Source organism: Crinia signifera, chromosome 3, assembly GCF_055691185.1.
Source record: "Crinia signifera chromosome 3, ASM5569118v1, whole genome shotgun sequence".
NCBI lineage: Eukaryota > Metazoa > Chordata > Amphibia > Anura > Myobatrachidae > Crinia > Crinia signifera.
In genome coordinates this window covers 118,949,973-118,965,330 of record NC_139219.1, presented here as the reverse complement: position 1 = coordinate 118,965,330, position 15,358 = coordinate 118,949,973, and the positions used below count along the sequence as shown (strand labels likewise).

The 15,358-nt window shown below is 46.7% G+C and overlaps 1 protein-coding gene across 1 annotated transcript in view; it reads right to left on the bottom strand.

Moving 5' to 3' along the window:
* Positions 1 to 1,421: 1,421 nt before the first annotated feature.
* The window catches only part of LOC146063734 (adenylosuccinate synthetase isozyme 2), a 257,360-nt gene continuing 243,423 nt past the window's right edge, over positions 1,422 to 15,358 (bottom strand). The window contains exon 13 of the mRNA XM_083176422.1: positions 1,422 to 2,209. Within this exon, the coding sequence (XP_083032548.1) occupies positions 2,157 to 2,209 (53 nt within the window). The 3' untranslated portion in view covers positions 1,422 to 2,156. The remainder of the gene's footprint in view (positions 2,210 to 15,358) is intronic.

Below are 15,358 nucleotides of genomic sequence, written 5' to 3'. Positions count from 1 at the left end.
ATTGTGGGGGCCATTTCAGACTTCAGGGGGACTATTTGGGCTCTGTGGCCCATTTAACATTGTTTCCTATGGAAGAATCGCGAGCATTGAGGCATTGAACAGTAAAATCGCGTCCATTGAGACTTTTAACATTGTTCCCTATGGGAAATCGCGGGCATTGCGTCCGTCGCGTCGCACCCGTTTTTTTAGTGCATGCAATGGCCGCGATGGGCGCCGTACTAAGTAAAGAGTACCGATTATTGTGCATTATCAGCTACTTCACAATCCACTTACCAGTAAAGTTGGTATCCAGAGATGCATTGGCTGTACCTACTGCAGTTATTTAGAAACAGGCAAGTCATTTGCACATCCAAAGGCAAAATCTCCCTAATCAAACACCCGGTAACATTTCAAAGGAATTATGTGATATATTGCATCGAACACCCCGGCAGTCTACTGTAGGAAACGCCACTGTGTTGAAAGAACACATGTCCCAATACAGGTCCAGCTATGAGCAGCTATTGAAGGAAAAAACTTTGATGAGCAGATATTATGTTGGAAATCTGCTATGTGGTATAAAAATGTCGACTGGATCCCACCCAATTCAAGGGGGCAATCTGAGATGTGTGCTATTACACGCAGAAGCGAAATAAATACATATCCTACAAAAGAACCACCTGCTGGGCCTCTATATTATCCTACCTCTTACCGGCTTTCAGTAACTAGACATTTTAAGGGCTATTACCATGTCCAATTAGAGAATATAGCAGGAGGATTATAAATCTGACCTTTAGTGCATTTCACCTGAATATTTTGAATAGCCTCATATAGAAATAATTTATTTTAACCCACAGTAAATTGTTATGGTCAGTCTCCGATGAGTACCATATATTTTAGAGTGTCTAGTACTGGGGTGGGCAATAAGCAGCCCTCCAGCGGTTTATGAACTACAGCATGCCTTGCCTTATTTTTGATATTTGGCCACCCCTGGTCTACTACCTAGATTGACTCTATAAAGGAGTTACATGATTGTTTAATTTATGGAACAAATAGCACTTTTGCACTTTGAAAATACCATGGAGGCATCGGGGGCAGGTTTGAGATTTATATATAAAATGTATCATTATTACATAACGGCTATATATACACCAAGAGGGCGAAAATAAAAATAAAATAACTCAGGTAAAAGACTCTTTAGAATAAATTTATGGATGTGCGACATCTCCAGCATGACAAGTACAGGATAGGTCTTCCTTCATCTGTAGCGCTGCATGCATATGCAGCACGGATTTGAATATTCCAGGCCACGTGTGACACAGCCACAGGAGCATGTGCACCACGTGAAACGATGAATTGCACATGTGTACACTATACACGAGCATGAGCAAACTGATCTCCGCAAACGTACCTAAGGTAAGAGGAGAAATAACACATCTATACGATTTCTTGTTGAAAAATGTGTATTCAAAAATGCCCAGGACAGAATGGTTACATCTTTTCTCAAGTTGCAGACTTTTGTGATTTTTATGTACAGCATTTAAGTAGATATTTTCTTAACCAAAGTACTCATAGCAGTATGACAGGTTCTTTCCATTGGCACAATAACTAAAAGCTAGTATGTAGGCTTAGCTCATTGTTAGAAGCATTTGATGGAGAACTAAAAATTTAGAAAGCAGGCAGTAAAAAATAAAAAAAAATAAGCCACTGTAGATAAATTACTTAAAGGACTAGTATTTTGGTGGCACATATTTTTGCATGACAAGTTTCAAATGATTTACCGGTCCCTAGTGTAAGTTACTGTTTTTCCTTTTACATTTTAACAATGCCTTAAAAAGGAGGACGTGCAAATATTCTATTGTTTTAGGCAAATCAGAGCAATATACGATTTAAAACAGAAGTGGCAACATTACAATCTTACCTAAGAGGGGAAGTAGAGGTAACTATGAAAGCACACTTACACAAGGTGCGTTTGTTACAAATATCTAAACTGATTGTTTGGAGAACATTTTAGATTCAAACACATTCAGAAAATGTTTAAGTATAATAACATTTAATATCCCAGGTACATAGGTCCAGAAAAAAGTGGTTGGTTGTTTGCCCCAATGCCTTTTCCCTTGATTTCCATTTTTCAAGTCAAAATTCTACAATCATCAAATGAGGTCCATACATGAATTGGGTCAGAAACACCGAATCATTGATTCCCTAGATTTTCCAACTCCAATCCATTTAACTGCAAGACAAAAATAAGCAAAATTTAAAATGTGACTCTTAATGGCCACCACTTTATGTAATTTATAAACATTTGCAATTGTTAATATCTAATAGTTACAATATTTGTAAAAATTGTAAATATCTTTTCCTACAGATGTAGCCAGCTTCATTCATCTCACTATACATATGCACAGGAAACTGCATTGCAGCATGCTTCATGGCGCATCAAGCTTTGAATAGTAGCACCCAGCGATTGGCCATACAGTTAAAAAAAAAAAAAAAAAAAGTGTATAGATATGCATCAATCGCAGGCACACTGAAATCACACCATCCTTGCCATAATGAGTATGCATTGCAGCATGGATGAGCTAAGATACATTTGTATATCTACAACCTAGCCCTTTCAGACCAATACAGTGTTCATTGACCGTCCAGATGGGGTTACTGTTTACAGGTTTTAAGTCATGTCACATCATCTTGATACCCATTACTTTGAACTTTGTCCGATTACTAGTGCACAATAGATTTATAAAGTTAGTATAGGTATGAGATGCGTTCTGAAGAAATCATTTAAGATAAAATGTATTAGTAGATGAGTATTTCATACTGCAAGCTTCTCTCTACCATGATCTCCAAGGAGCTGGTATGAATTCCTACCTACTGGGCAAAGAGTACCTGATTTCTGTGAATTACAAGAGAAACCTTCTGTTGATGATATAGTGAACATTATTAACTTTTATTCACTACTGACTAGGGTGGCCAATCCCGGGATCGGCGGGATCCCAGGATTTGGCCCCCAAAACGCCGGGATTTCAATCCCGGGATTGGAATTTCCAATCCCGGGATTTCGGGATTAAACTGCGCATGCGCAGTTTAATGCCGGGCAGCGTCTGAGCACTCAGACGCTGCCCGGCTAAATTCTCCCATACTCCACAGTGCGCTGCGTGACGAAGTCACGCTGTGAGGTCACGCTGCGCAGGGCACAGCCGCACATCCGCCTCGGCCACCCACCCGCCCGCCCAGCGCTCACGGCCGGCCACCCGCCCCCCACCCAGCGCTCACAATGAATAAATATATAGTCCCGGAGAACGGCTGATCGTGACTCTGTGCGTATGTAGAAACAGATAGTGTATTACTGTAATCTGCAGGTCAGATGTAACATTGCACTTATATACTATGACCATTCGCTATACAGAGAGGTAGAAGTAGGGAAGCCAATCCCGGGATTGAGCATTTTTCAATCCCGAATCCCGGGATTGAAAAAATGCCCCGGGATTGGCATCCCTACTACTGACATTTGTCTACCATACTGTACTACACAATAAGCCTTTCCTGTTCTCCATAGGAGAAGGATGGAATAAAGAAAAAGATGCATTTTTAAAAAAATACAAAAATTATCCCAAAGATACAAAACATGGTGCACCTACAACTTCTACTCCTACAGAGTGAACATGGTACAGTATGTCCAGAATATGTCTCGAATAATGCAGACACTTAGTGAACGCCAGCATTGAATACAGGCCTATGTGCAGCGAATCCTGTTTAGGATGGCTGGAGGATTCGCAGCCAGCCCTCCCTCTCCCCCTATTCAACGTGTCAGGGGTTCGCTTCCCCTAATGGCAAATTTAACGGCGAAAGCCGTATGCAGCCACCCTGCCTTCTGCTGTCCTCCCGGCTCCATAGGGCATTCGCCATTAAAATTCACCATCAGAGCAGAGCACAGAGCAGCAGGGAGGAGAGGGAGCACTGCGCTGGTCCAGCTCGTGCATATTTAATGAGTGGGACCAATCGCATTGAAAATTAATGAGTGGCTCCCCATCCCCCTTGCTGACATCATCTGTAAAACAAAAATTATATAATCATATGCAGCAAGTTTAACAAAACAAATAGCAAGACCCTTCAAATAATAGGATTTATGGTCTTACCTTGATAAATCCCTTTCTTTGAGTCCATAGGGGGCACAGGAATTCATGCTGGGTATGAGAGGTGAGGTAGCAGAGCGTGCACCAAAGGGTCACAAAAATGTACCCAGCATGCTGCCTCCCTTCTCCCCCATAACCCGCCCCCTGACTCTGGGTCACCAGTTTCGTTAGCAAGCCCAAGGTAGTAGCAGAGCCAGAGAAGAAGGAAGAGCGCGCGCGCGCACACACACACACACACACACACACACACACAGCATACAGGGCCTAGAGCCATGGAACTTCCCTACATAGGAAGCCCGCTACAAGGTGCGTCTGGCAGGGCGTCCTGTGCCCCCTATGGACTCAAAGAAAGGGATTTATCAAGGTAAGACCATAAATCCTATTTTCTTTTTCATCCACTAGGGTGCACAGGAATTCACGCTGGGATGTCCTAAAGCTGTCCGCTCACGGGTGAGGGACGCTCCTGGACTGAGGAAAGAACATGTCTACAAAACTGTGCATCAGCCGATGCAAAGGTATCAAAAGCATAAAACTTGATAAAGGTCGGGGAGGAGGACCAAGTAGCCACCTTACAGAGCTGTTCCGCCGAGGCACCTCGACTAGCGGCCCAGGATGTACCCACAGACCTGGTAGAATGTGCAGTAACCCCCTCTGGGGGAGTAATCTGCACAGAAAGATACGCTTGACGAACCACTGATCTGAGCCATCTCGCTAAGGACTGTTTGGAAGCGGGCAAGCCCCGCTTATTGGCCTCAAAGAACAAACAGTGAATCCGATTTACGAGTCGCCTTAGTCCTGCGAAGATAAATTTGCAATGCACGGACTACATCAAGAGAAGCCCCTGGAAAAGAAGGCACTACAATCTCCTGGTTAAGGTGAAATTTAGACACCACCTTTGGAAGAAAATCCAGTTTGGTACGAAGAACCGCCCTGTCAGGGTGGAATACCAGAAAAGGTGTTCTCCATGATAATGCACTTAGGTCGGATACCCTTTGTGCAGAAGAAAATAGCCAAGAGGAAGGCCACCTTCCCGGAGAACCACTTCAGATCCACCTCCTCCAGAGGCTCAAAAGGAGGTGATTGAAGCGCCCAGAGAACCAAAGATAGATCCCACGGAGCTACTGGTGGGATCACTGGAGGCTGGACATGAAGAACCCCCTGGAAAAAGTCCTTACATCCGGAATGAAAGCTAACTTCCTTTGAAACAGGATCGACAAGGCTGACACCTGTACCTTTAATGATGACAGGCGCAAACCTAGATCAAGGCCCGCCTGAAGAAATGCAAACAGGCGAGAAATTCAAAAAAGAGTCTAGGTCAGAAACCTCTAGACAAACACCAAGAGAAATAAGTCTTTTAGTAAATTCATGCTGAAGAAGGCTTCCTAGCATGCAACATGGTATGGATGACCTCTGGCGAGAAACCCTTATCCCTCAAGAGGGATATCTCAACAGCCAGCCCGTCAAAGCCAGGCGGCTCAGGTCCGGGTGTAGGAACGGACCATAAGAAACAAGATCTGGACGTAAAGGCAGTCTCAGAAGAAACGCCACAGACAGGTTCCTTAGATCTGCGTACCAACCTCGACGGGGCCAATCTGGGGCCACTAGGATCATCATTCCTCAATCCTTTTTGAACTTCGGCAGAAGGCAAAGTAGAAGCTGAAATGGGGGGAATGCATAAACGAGACGGAATGGCCAAGGCGCCGTGAGAGCGTCTACTAGAAAAGCTCTGGGGTCCTTTGTCCGTGAGCCGTATCGGGGAACTTTGAAATTGTGTCTGGACACCAACAGATCTATGTCCAGCACCCCCCCATTGTCCAAATCAAACGTCCAGCCAGCCACTCGAACACATCTGGATGACTCTCCCATTCCCTGCGTTGATGTCCTGACGACTTAAAAAGTCTGCCTCCCAATTGAGAACCCCTGGGATGAAGACTGCAGAAATCACCGGAATATGCTTCACCGCCCACCTGAAGATTTTGGAGACCTCCTTCATTGCTCCTTTGCTGCGTGTCCTGCCCTGCCTGTTGATATAAGCCACGGTTGTGGTGTTGGCGGACTGGATCTTTACTGGGCACCCTCGGATGAGGGACCCCAAACTCTGAAGAGCCAGAAGGATTGCTCTCAATTCCAGGAAATTGATCGGAAGGCGACTCTCCTGAGCAGTCCAGCGACCCTGAACAGATTGAGAGTTGCAGACCGCTCCCCAGCCCCTTAGGCTGGCATCCGTGGTAATCAAGACCCAGGTTGGAATGCAAAATGGGTGGCCCTGAGACAAGTTGGTTGCCTTTAACCACCATGTGAGAGACAGGCGAACCTCCAGGGGCAGCGTGATCAATTGACTCCTTAGACAAGTATGATCTGTCCACTGACAGAGTGGAACTGCGCATACTCTACCATGTCGAAGGAAGCCACCATAGAGCCCAACAACACCATACACTTGTGTACGGACACCCTTCTGTGACCTAGAAGAGAGTGAATCTTTCTCTGTTGCAGAGAGTGTATCTTCCGGAGGACAAGATCCACTCCCGCCAGACTGTCCAGCAGAGCTCCCAAGGAAGGGAAGGAGTAAAACGATTTCCTCCAGTTTATCTTCCAGCCGTGAGATAATAGAAGCATAACCGCCAACTGCAAATTACTCTGAAGCTGGTCTGGGGATTTTGCCAAAATCAGGAGGTCGTCCAGGTATGGAATCATCCAAACCCCCAGCCGGTGCAAATGTGCAGCCATGACCGCCATCACTTTGGTGAACACCCTGGGAGCAGTGGATAGACCAAAAAGCAGCGCCCTGTACTGAAAGTGTTCATCCTGAAGCGCAAACCTCAGAAAGCGCTGATGGTCCTGTCGGATGGGGATGTGCAGTTACGCATCCTGTATATCCAGCGAGGCCATGAAGTCCCCTGGTTCCAGTGAGAGAATGATCGAACGAAGAGACCACACGAAGCTTCTGCACTCGCAGAAAAACACTGAGCGATTTCAGATTTAGGATAGGGGGTGAGAACCATCCGGCTTGTCGATCAGGAATAGGGTGGTGTAGAACCTCTGACACCTCTGTTCCTGAGGAACTGGAACAATGATGTTCGAGTCCAAAAGAGAGCGGATAGAAAGCTGTAGCGCGTGTTGTTTCGCTGGATCCTTTGGGAGACCCGTGCGAAAAAACGCTGAGATGGGGGGAATCGGAACGTCAGGGCGTAGCCCCTGGCGACCCAAGCATCAGTCCCACCAACCCAGTGCAAAGGACAGAAGACTGCCTCCCACCCTGGGATCCCCCGGGTGGGGGCTCGCCCCGTCAGGCTGCAGGCTTGTCATTCTGCTTAGCCGCTGGACGTCTGGTAGCCCAGGGCTGCTTGGAGCGGGGTTTGGTTGCCTTAGTGGCCAAGGGAAATCCAGAGCTAGGCTGATCTCTGCCTTTGCCCTGGGGCAGAAAGGACCGAAACAAGGTCTTCTGTCGCGGGGGTGCTGCAGAGGGCAAGAACGCAGACTTATGCTGGGTACACACCAAAACTATTTGGATTGGATGCAAATCGGATCGTACAATTTGCATACGATTTGCATGCAATTTGCATAAGATTTGCATACAATCCGATCCCCTCTATATTCAGATGAATGGATCTTTTACAGATCCTACCTGCAGCAGGTAGGATCGGATTCGGATCCAATTCAGATCCAACCAAACTATTTTGACCAAATCTGCATCCAATCAGTCTGAATTGGATCCAGATTGATGGGATTGTGCCAAAATCGTTTTGGTGTGTACCCAGCATTAGACGCCGCCAGTGTAGTCACATTCTTGTCCAACTTGGGACCAAAAAGAGTATCTCCATGAAAAGGGAGAGCCTCTAACGCAGGCATTCCCAACCACGGTCCTCAAGGCACACCAACAGTGCAATGTAGGTCAAGGTGTGGAATGTCCACCAACAGTGCGCTCAGCAGCCAAACAAATCTATGTATACAGGGTGTTTCCCTTAACCCTTAAAATGCAACAGTGTTTAGAAAAATTTATACATATCTCAGTATCAGGCGCTGAAAGGTTCAACAACAGATATCCATTCCCCTCCGTTTGGATATGGTGCATATGAAAAATAAATGGGTGAATATAGTGAAGTACAGTTATGTACATACAAACTTTAATTCACACCAGTTAACAAACAAATGATGCTTGGCAGGTCACAATCAGATCCTCCCAGCACATCCACAATGACAATACAGTGTTAAAAAGAATCCATGCAGAGCCTTTCTTTCTGGCTCGGAAGGAGTAACAATTACCGAATGGTTAGAACTGAGTGCCAGTTCAAAATAGGCTCAAGCGAATAAGTCCCGGGGCAAACTCACAAGTCTCAGCTTCTCACCACTTCGGCGTGTCTCCTCCGGGTCAGGCAGGTGGTACTCAGGTGAAATGATCCAAACGGAGGGGAATGGATATCTGTTGTTGAACCTTTCAGCGCCTGATACTGAGATATGTATAAATTTTTCTAAACACCAACAGTGCAGGTTTTGTAGATATCCAGGCTTGAGCACAGGTGACTTAATTAGTATCTGATGGATTCTGATTAAACCATCTGTGCTGAAGCCTGGATATCACTGAAACCTGCACCGTTGGTGTGCCTTGAGGACTGTAGTTGGAAATGCCTGCTCTAACTCTTTCTTAGACTTGTTATCTGCACGCCAGGATCTTAGCCACAGAACTAAGTGGCAGCTGAGGCCTTAGAGGCCAGAACTCCAGAGCAGCCTCCCCCAAATATAAACTAGCCTTTTGTATGTTCTGAACGTGAGCTAGCAGCGACCTACGACTAGTGCCGTTGGACAAACCCCTCTCCAATTTGCTCGCTCACTCGGACACTGCTTTGGCAACCCATGCTGCGGCAAGAGTTGGACGCGTTATGGCCCCCACCTGCGAATACGCAGTCCTGAGAAAATTCTCCAACTTCCTATCAAAGGGGTCCTTCAAAGATGAAGAATCCAGAATGGGCAGTACTGAGGTGCGAACTAGTCGCGTGACATGAGCATCCACAGTTGGAGGATTTTCCCACTTAGCCCTCTCCGTGGGAGGAACAGGATAAAACGTAGTAAGGCGCTTGGAAAGCTGGAACCGTTTAGACGGCTGAGACCACGCAGTCTCCAATAAATCCTCCATAGGGGCAGAAGGCGGGAACTGGACCGATACCTTCTTAAGAGGCTTAAAAAGCGGGGCCTTAATTTTAGGGGCAGGAGCCTCATCCTCCATCTGAATGACTGCTTTAACCTCCCGCACCACTGACTACCTCCACGGAAGACAAAATGTCGTCGGCAACTGTGGATTCCGCATCCAAAGAGCCACAATTCCCCCGAGACGGAATCAGAATCATCCGCAGAAACAGAAGCAGGACTCAGTTGCCTAGGCTGCCTCCTGGAATCCCTGCCTGCCAGAGTAGCAGTCAACCCCTGCACAGACTGCGCAAAGGCTTGCACCCAAGGGGGCTCTACAGAAGAAGAAGATGCCCCAACACTGGCGCTGGCCGCTGCAATAGGGGGCAGGGGCGCAGGTGGTGCTGAAAAGCCGTCAACAAGCTGCGTCATTACCGGTGTCAGCGTCGAAGCCCAGGCCGGTTCCTGCTGGGGAGGAGGCAACGACAGAAAATTAGCTTCAAGCGCCAAACACCTGCGGAGAGAGTATGTCCACATATACCCTACAGGTACGCCGCATTGGAGATGGAGCCTCCTTGTCAGGTTTCGCCTTAGGCTTACTGACCGTGAAAAAAGACAAAAAAAAAAAAAATCATCAGTTACAGCCCTGACACAAAAGAAGCAAGTGTTCCTATATATGAAAGGCCAGGGCCACTAATACACTTGCAGCCTTACACATAAAGCTTAGTAAAGCAATTTGCTAAGGGCAAATACACTTAACAATTCATCAAGCTGAAAATTAGACAAAGTATATGCATAAGCATATACCATGTATGGTGACAGCTCAACTTTCCACACACAGGAAAGGAGAGTAGCACAGCTTAACAATCCAGCCAGCAGCAGGAGAGGAGAAAACTACCATAAACCAGGCTCCAGGAGCAAGGTGTGGGGGAGAAATCCTAGCAGCCTCCGTCTCTGTACCCAGCATGTGCCACAATGGCTGCTGCTATATAAAGGAGGAGCTAGGACACCTGGGGCGATCAGAGAGCAAGCTCCCAGCACTTCCCCAGGGGTGGGGGAGGGACCTCAGGCCGTCCATCACTCCCCCTCAGGCACCAACCCCCGGGACATAGCCTGATAAACTGTCCCTGGTGGTCTAGTGGAAGGGTGGACCAGCCAGACCCACACTGCCTGCCCCCCCACTGACTCCCATACACAGGGGGTGGGGGGATCTGCCGCTAGACGCAGCTCCCTGCATGCAGGGCCCCGCCGCTTACCTGCCCGGGGATGGAGCGCAGCCGGCAGGAGCCTTCAGATGGTCCCGCTATGAAAGTCCCCAGCCCAGTCACCGGTGCTGCCATCGCCGCAGCCGGGTGATGGAGCTGCACTACCGGTGACTCACTAAAAGAGCACCTGCCTCGGCAGCTCTGTAACCCAAGGCTGTTCGAACAGCCGTTAATGGTGCCTGCTCTCCTTGGCACCAAAGAAAAAACTGGTGACCCAGGGTCAGGGAGCGGGGTATGGGGGATAAGGGAGGCAGGGAGCATGCTGGGTAAATTTTTGTAACCCTTTGGTGCACGCTCTGCTACCTCCCCTCTCATACTCAGTGTGAATTCCTGTGCCCCCTAGTGGACGAAAAATAAAATAAAATTATTGATTTTTTTTTTACACCAAAAAAAATAAATAAAAACTTTAATTTTAAAAGAACACATTCCAGTTCACCTTAAAAAATTTCAAATGCAAAATGGTGAATCTCTGTGAAAATCACGGAGAAAGCAGTTCTCCATTCTAGCACTGAATACAAGCACTGAATACACTCTCGGTGAATTCGAGCCAAACCCCATTGAAATACACGAGTGAATTGCAGCGAGTATGAAACGGAGAACTGTCCGTATTCACTGTTTGCTTTCGGTGAACAGTGAAGAGAGAGAATATTATTTTTGGAGAAAGAAAATTCACAGAAAAAAGCGGTGAATCCAGATCATTGACTACTGGCCATAGAATAGTGTAGCCTTATTTGCAACTATATCCTGCAAAAGTTTTAAATACTTCCTTTTAATAGGAAAGATTAATGTTCCAGTTAAATTATATGTTTGTATGTATGAGTATCTGGACATGGGGTCAACATGCATTAGTTCGATAGTCAACAGGCTGACCACTATTCGGTTGACATGGACAAAAGATCACTAATTTTCAAATACTCATGTCAAACTTTAACTGTAATACTTTACCATTTCCAGCTGTAGTCCACCCCAAAAAAACATGAAACGTCTATGTTTACTTCAGGAGGGGACGATAGGACTTAGACGATTATAACTTTAAGATAAGCCACTCTTTTATAGATCCTTCCTTTGCAATCCATGGTTTGCATTACAATGCCAAAAAGGTAGCCATAAACAAAGGATTAACCATCCAGTGGTTCTAATAAAATCAACAGCAGCAAATATCTATTCGATCTGGGGTACATCAGGGAGCCACATGGCAAGGAATGTGTGATACCAGACACTAATGGACTACCCAAAGACATAAGCATAGAGAACCCTTTACATAAGAGACCGGGTTGTTGTCTAGGCTGCTGTATCACAGCCCTGCACAGGTGCAATCCTATGTCTAATCAACTTGGTGCCAGAGCAGGCTCGGTTAACAACCTGGGCCGAGTTCCCAGCTTACGGAACCTGGTGACTGATGCGGAATTTAATGTGTACACCAGATCAGCATAGCTCAATAGGGCCCAAAACTCGTAGACTTGTAAAAGTACAATATCCTTAGTCCCAAATAACTGGGACTCACATTGTCCGGCCACACACAAAACATAAGCAAAACTATGCAAATATAGGACAGAAGCAGCTTAAAAATTATATATATTTGAATCAATTTGTATTCTGTGTTCTCCAAATAGTCGATAGCAATGTGCTCCCTAGGGTGCATGGACAGGCGCTACCACGGTTGCCTTGCCAAGAGCTGCCACTTAATAAAGGGGTAGTCAGCCCCAAAGTAACCAAGAAAAAAGGAAAGGAAGTGGCGCTGGTATTGATGAAATAATCAACCAAATATTTAATGTCAATTAAAACAACATCACATGTAGCAATTAAATGAAAAAATACACAAAAAAAATTATATAAAATGCAATAAAAACGTAAGTCAATGACTGGACCAGAGGCTGAATAAAGTGGACCCACTGGGTGATATTGGGGAAAAGATTGGGTGACTGAGCATTTCAGATTGCCCTGTTGGCTGATAGTTACCACTGATGGCAGTTGTCATCTAGTCCCAACGGTGCAAGTGCAAAATGGTCCTCAAATGAATGAGACTGTGGGGCCACAGAGGGTCAGAACCCCAATTGATGTGATGGGGTTGGCAGCTGGTTGGATGGCCACAAGATGTCTCTCACGTCGCTAGAGGTTCCAATAAGGAAGGGTAACCATGTGCAGGAAGCACAAAACACAGGCACGCATACCCACAGACATCATGCGTACTAGGTTGGATGCCCTGTGGGCCAAGGAACCTCAAAGAAAGGGAGTTAACCAAAGGTAGGTTCACCATAACTCCTCTTTTCTTCTTCGGGGTTCCTGAGTCCCACAGGGATTACATCGGGGATGTCCCAAAGCAGTACACTAAGGGTGGGAAGATGTCTGAGGGGCTAGAAGAACTTTGCAACCAAATGCAGCATCCTGGGAAGCAAATGTATCAAAGGCATAGAACTTCAGAAAATATGTGGACCGAGGACCACGTAGCTGCCTTGCATAGCTGCTCCGTGGAGGCACCCCGCCTAGCAGCCCACGATGAACCAACCGACCTAGTGGAATGTGCAGAGATAGAAGAAGCCAATGGTAAGTTAGCCTTCTCATAAGCCTGTTGGATCACCATCCTGATCCAGCAAACTAGGGACTGTTTGTGAGCAGGCCACCCTTCTCTTATAGAACCCATAAAGAATAAACAAAGCGTCTGAACGCCTATCGGACTCAGTTCTGTGAACATAGATCCAAAGAGCTCTCAACGTCCAAAGACCTCTCTTTGGAGGACAACTTAGAAGAATTTAGTGCCAGAACCACAATTTCTTGGTTCACATGGAACTTAGACACCACCTTAGGAAGGTGGGAGGGTCTAGTCCTAAGAACTGCTCTATCCTTGTGGAATATGAGGAACGGGGAACAAGCTAATGTCCCAGGCCAGAGACTCTCCTGGCAGATGCCATAGCCAACAGGAAAACCACCTTTACTGTGAGCCATTTCAGTTTAAGTGGAGTCCAACGGATCAAAAAGGTGGCTCTGAAAGAAGAAAGGACCGCAGACAATTCCCACGGAGCAACCAAGGGAGTGTATGGGGGCTGAATCCTCAGCACCCCCTGAAAAAACATTCTTACGTCAGGAAGTGTAGCCAGCTGCTGCTGAAACCACACCGATAGTGTGGAAACTTGTACCCGCAGTGAAGCCAGGTGCAGACCTTTATCCAGACCATTCTGAAGGAAGGACAACAGTCTAGCCACCTTAAATTGCTTTGTGTTGAGCGATCTTGCCCTACAACAGGTAAATTAGGTGTGCCACACCCAATAATAAATCCTAGACGAGGCTGGCTTCCTGGCCCATAGCATAGTCCAAGCCACTTTTGACAAGAAACCCTTGTTTCTCAGGAAGGCAGTCTCAAGAGTCACGCTGTCAAATGTAGCCTTCTCAGATCCAGATGTAGACAAGGGCCCTGACCTATTAGATCCATCCGGAGAGGTAACAGAAAAGGAGGAGCAGCTGACAGCTGCACTAGATCTGAGAATGTCTCGTCTGGGCCACAACGATGAGCACTCCTCCATCCTGTTTGAACTTCCTGAGAACATGAGGAAGAAGAGACGCTGGCAGATAAACATAAGGCAGATAACAGAGCGTCCGTGAAGGCTGCCAGAGGATCCTTGACCCTTTAACCCAGGGCTGGGTAACACCGGCCCTCCAGATGTTAATGAACTACACATCCCAGGATGCTTTGCATTAGTTTTGCTATGTGGCCATGCTGAAACTGATGCAATGCATGCTGGGATGTGTAGTTTATCAACATCTGGAGGGCCGGTGTTGCCCAGCCCTGCTTTAACCAAACAACGGCACCTTGTGATTGAGCCAGAAAGTAATCAGATCCACGTCCAGAGTGCCCCATCATTCGACTATCTGAGAACACACATTTGGGTGCACAGACCATTCGCCCACGTGAATGTCCTGATGACCCAGGAAGTCCTTCTGAACTCCTGGCAAGAATACCACCGAGATGGCCAGCACGTGACTTTCCGCCCATTGGAGGATCTTGGATACCTCCCTCATTGCCTTTATACTTTTCATGCCTCCTTGGTGGTTTATATAGGCCACCGTAGTCCCGTTGTCCGACCTTATCTGCACGGGTCAGCCCTGCAGCAGATCCTGGGGTAACAGGAGGGCGTTGAACACCGCCAGCAGCTCCAACAGGTTTATGTACAACCTGGACTCTTTCCTGGACCAACTTCCTTGCAAGGATCGGGATTCTACTACGGCTCCCCAATCCCGTAGGCTTGCATCCGTAGTAAGGAGCACCCATTGTGGGATCCAAAAGGGCATTTCCAACCTCAGGTGGGAGTCAGACAGCCACTACTGAAGGGAAGTTCACAAATCTTGAAGGTACTTGGGTATTATCTGGGCGCCCAAGATTTCCATCGTACGACATAGTTAGAAACATAGAATTTGACGGCAGATAAGAACCACTTGGCCCATCTAGTCTGCCGCTTTTATAAACATGTTACCTCAAACCATATTTGATCCTTATTTTTTTTGTAAAGATATCAATATGCCTATCCCAAGCATGTTTAAATTGTACTACTGTATTTGCCTCTACCACCTCTGATGGGAGGCTATTCCACTTATCTAATACTCTTTCTGTTTTGGTCGCATCGCATGCGATACAACCAAATTGGACCAGATTTTTAATTGTACAGGCACCCTGATGGGTCATTACTATGTTAAATGCACCCCCATTGTTAACGCCACCCCCACTATCAACGGCCAACCGAAGCGTGGCGAACGCAGCAAGCCCGCGAGGGGCGCGGGAAGCGTCCTCCGACCTTTTCATACCCCCACTATCCACGTCGAAGTGTGGAAAACGCAGCAAGCCCCGCGAGGGGACACGGATTACTTCAC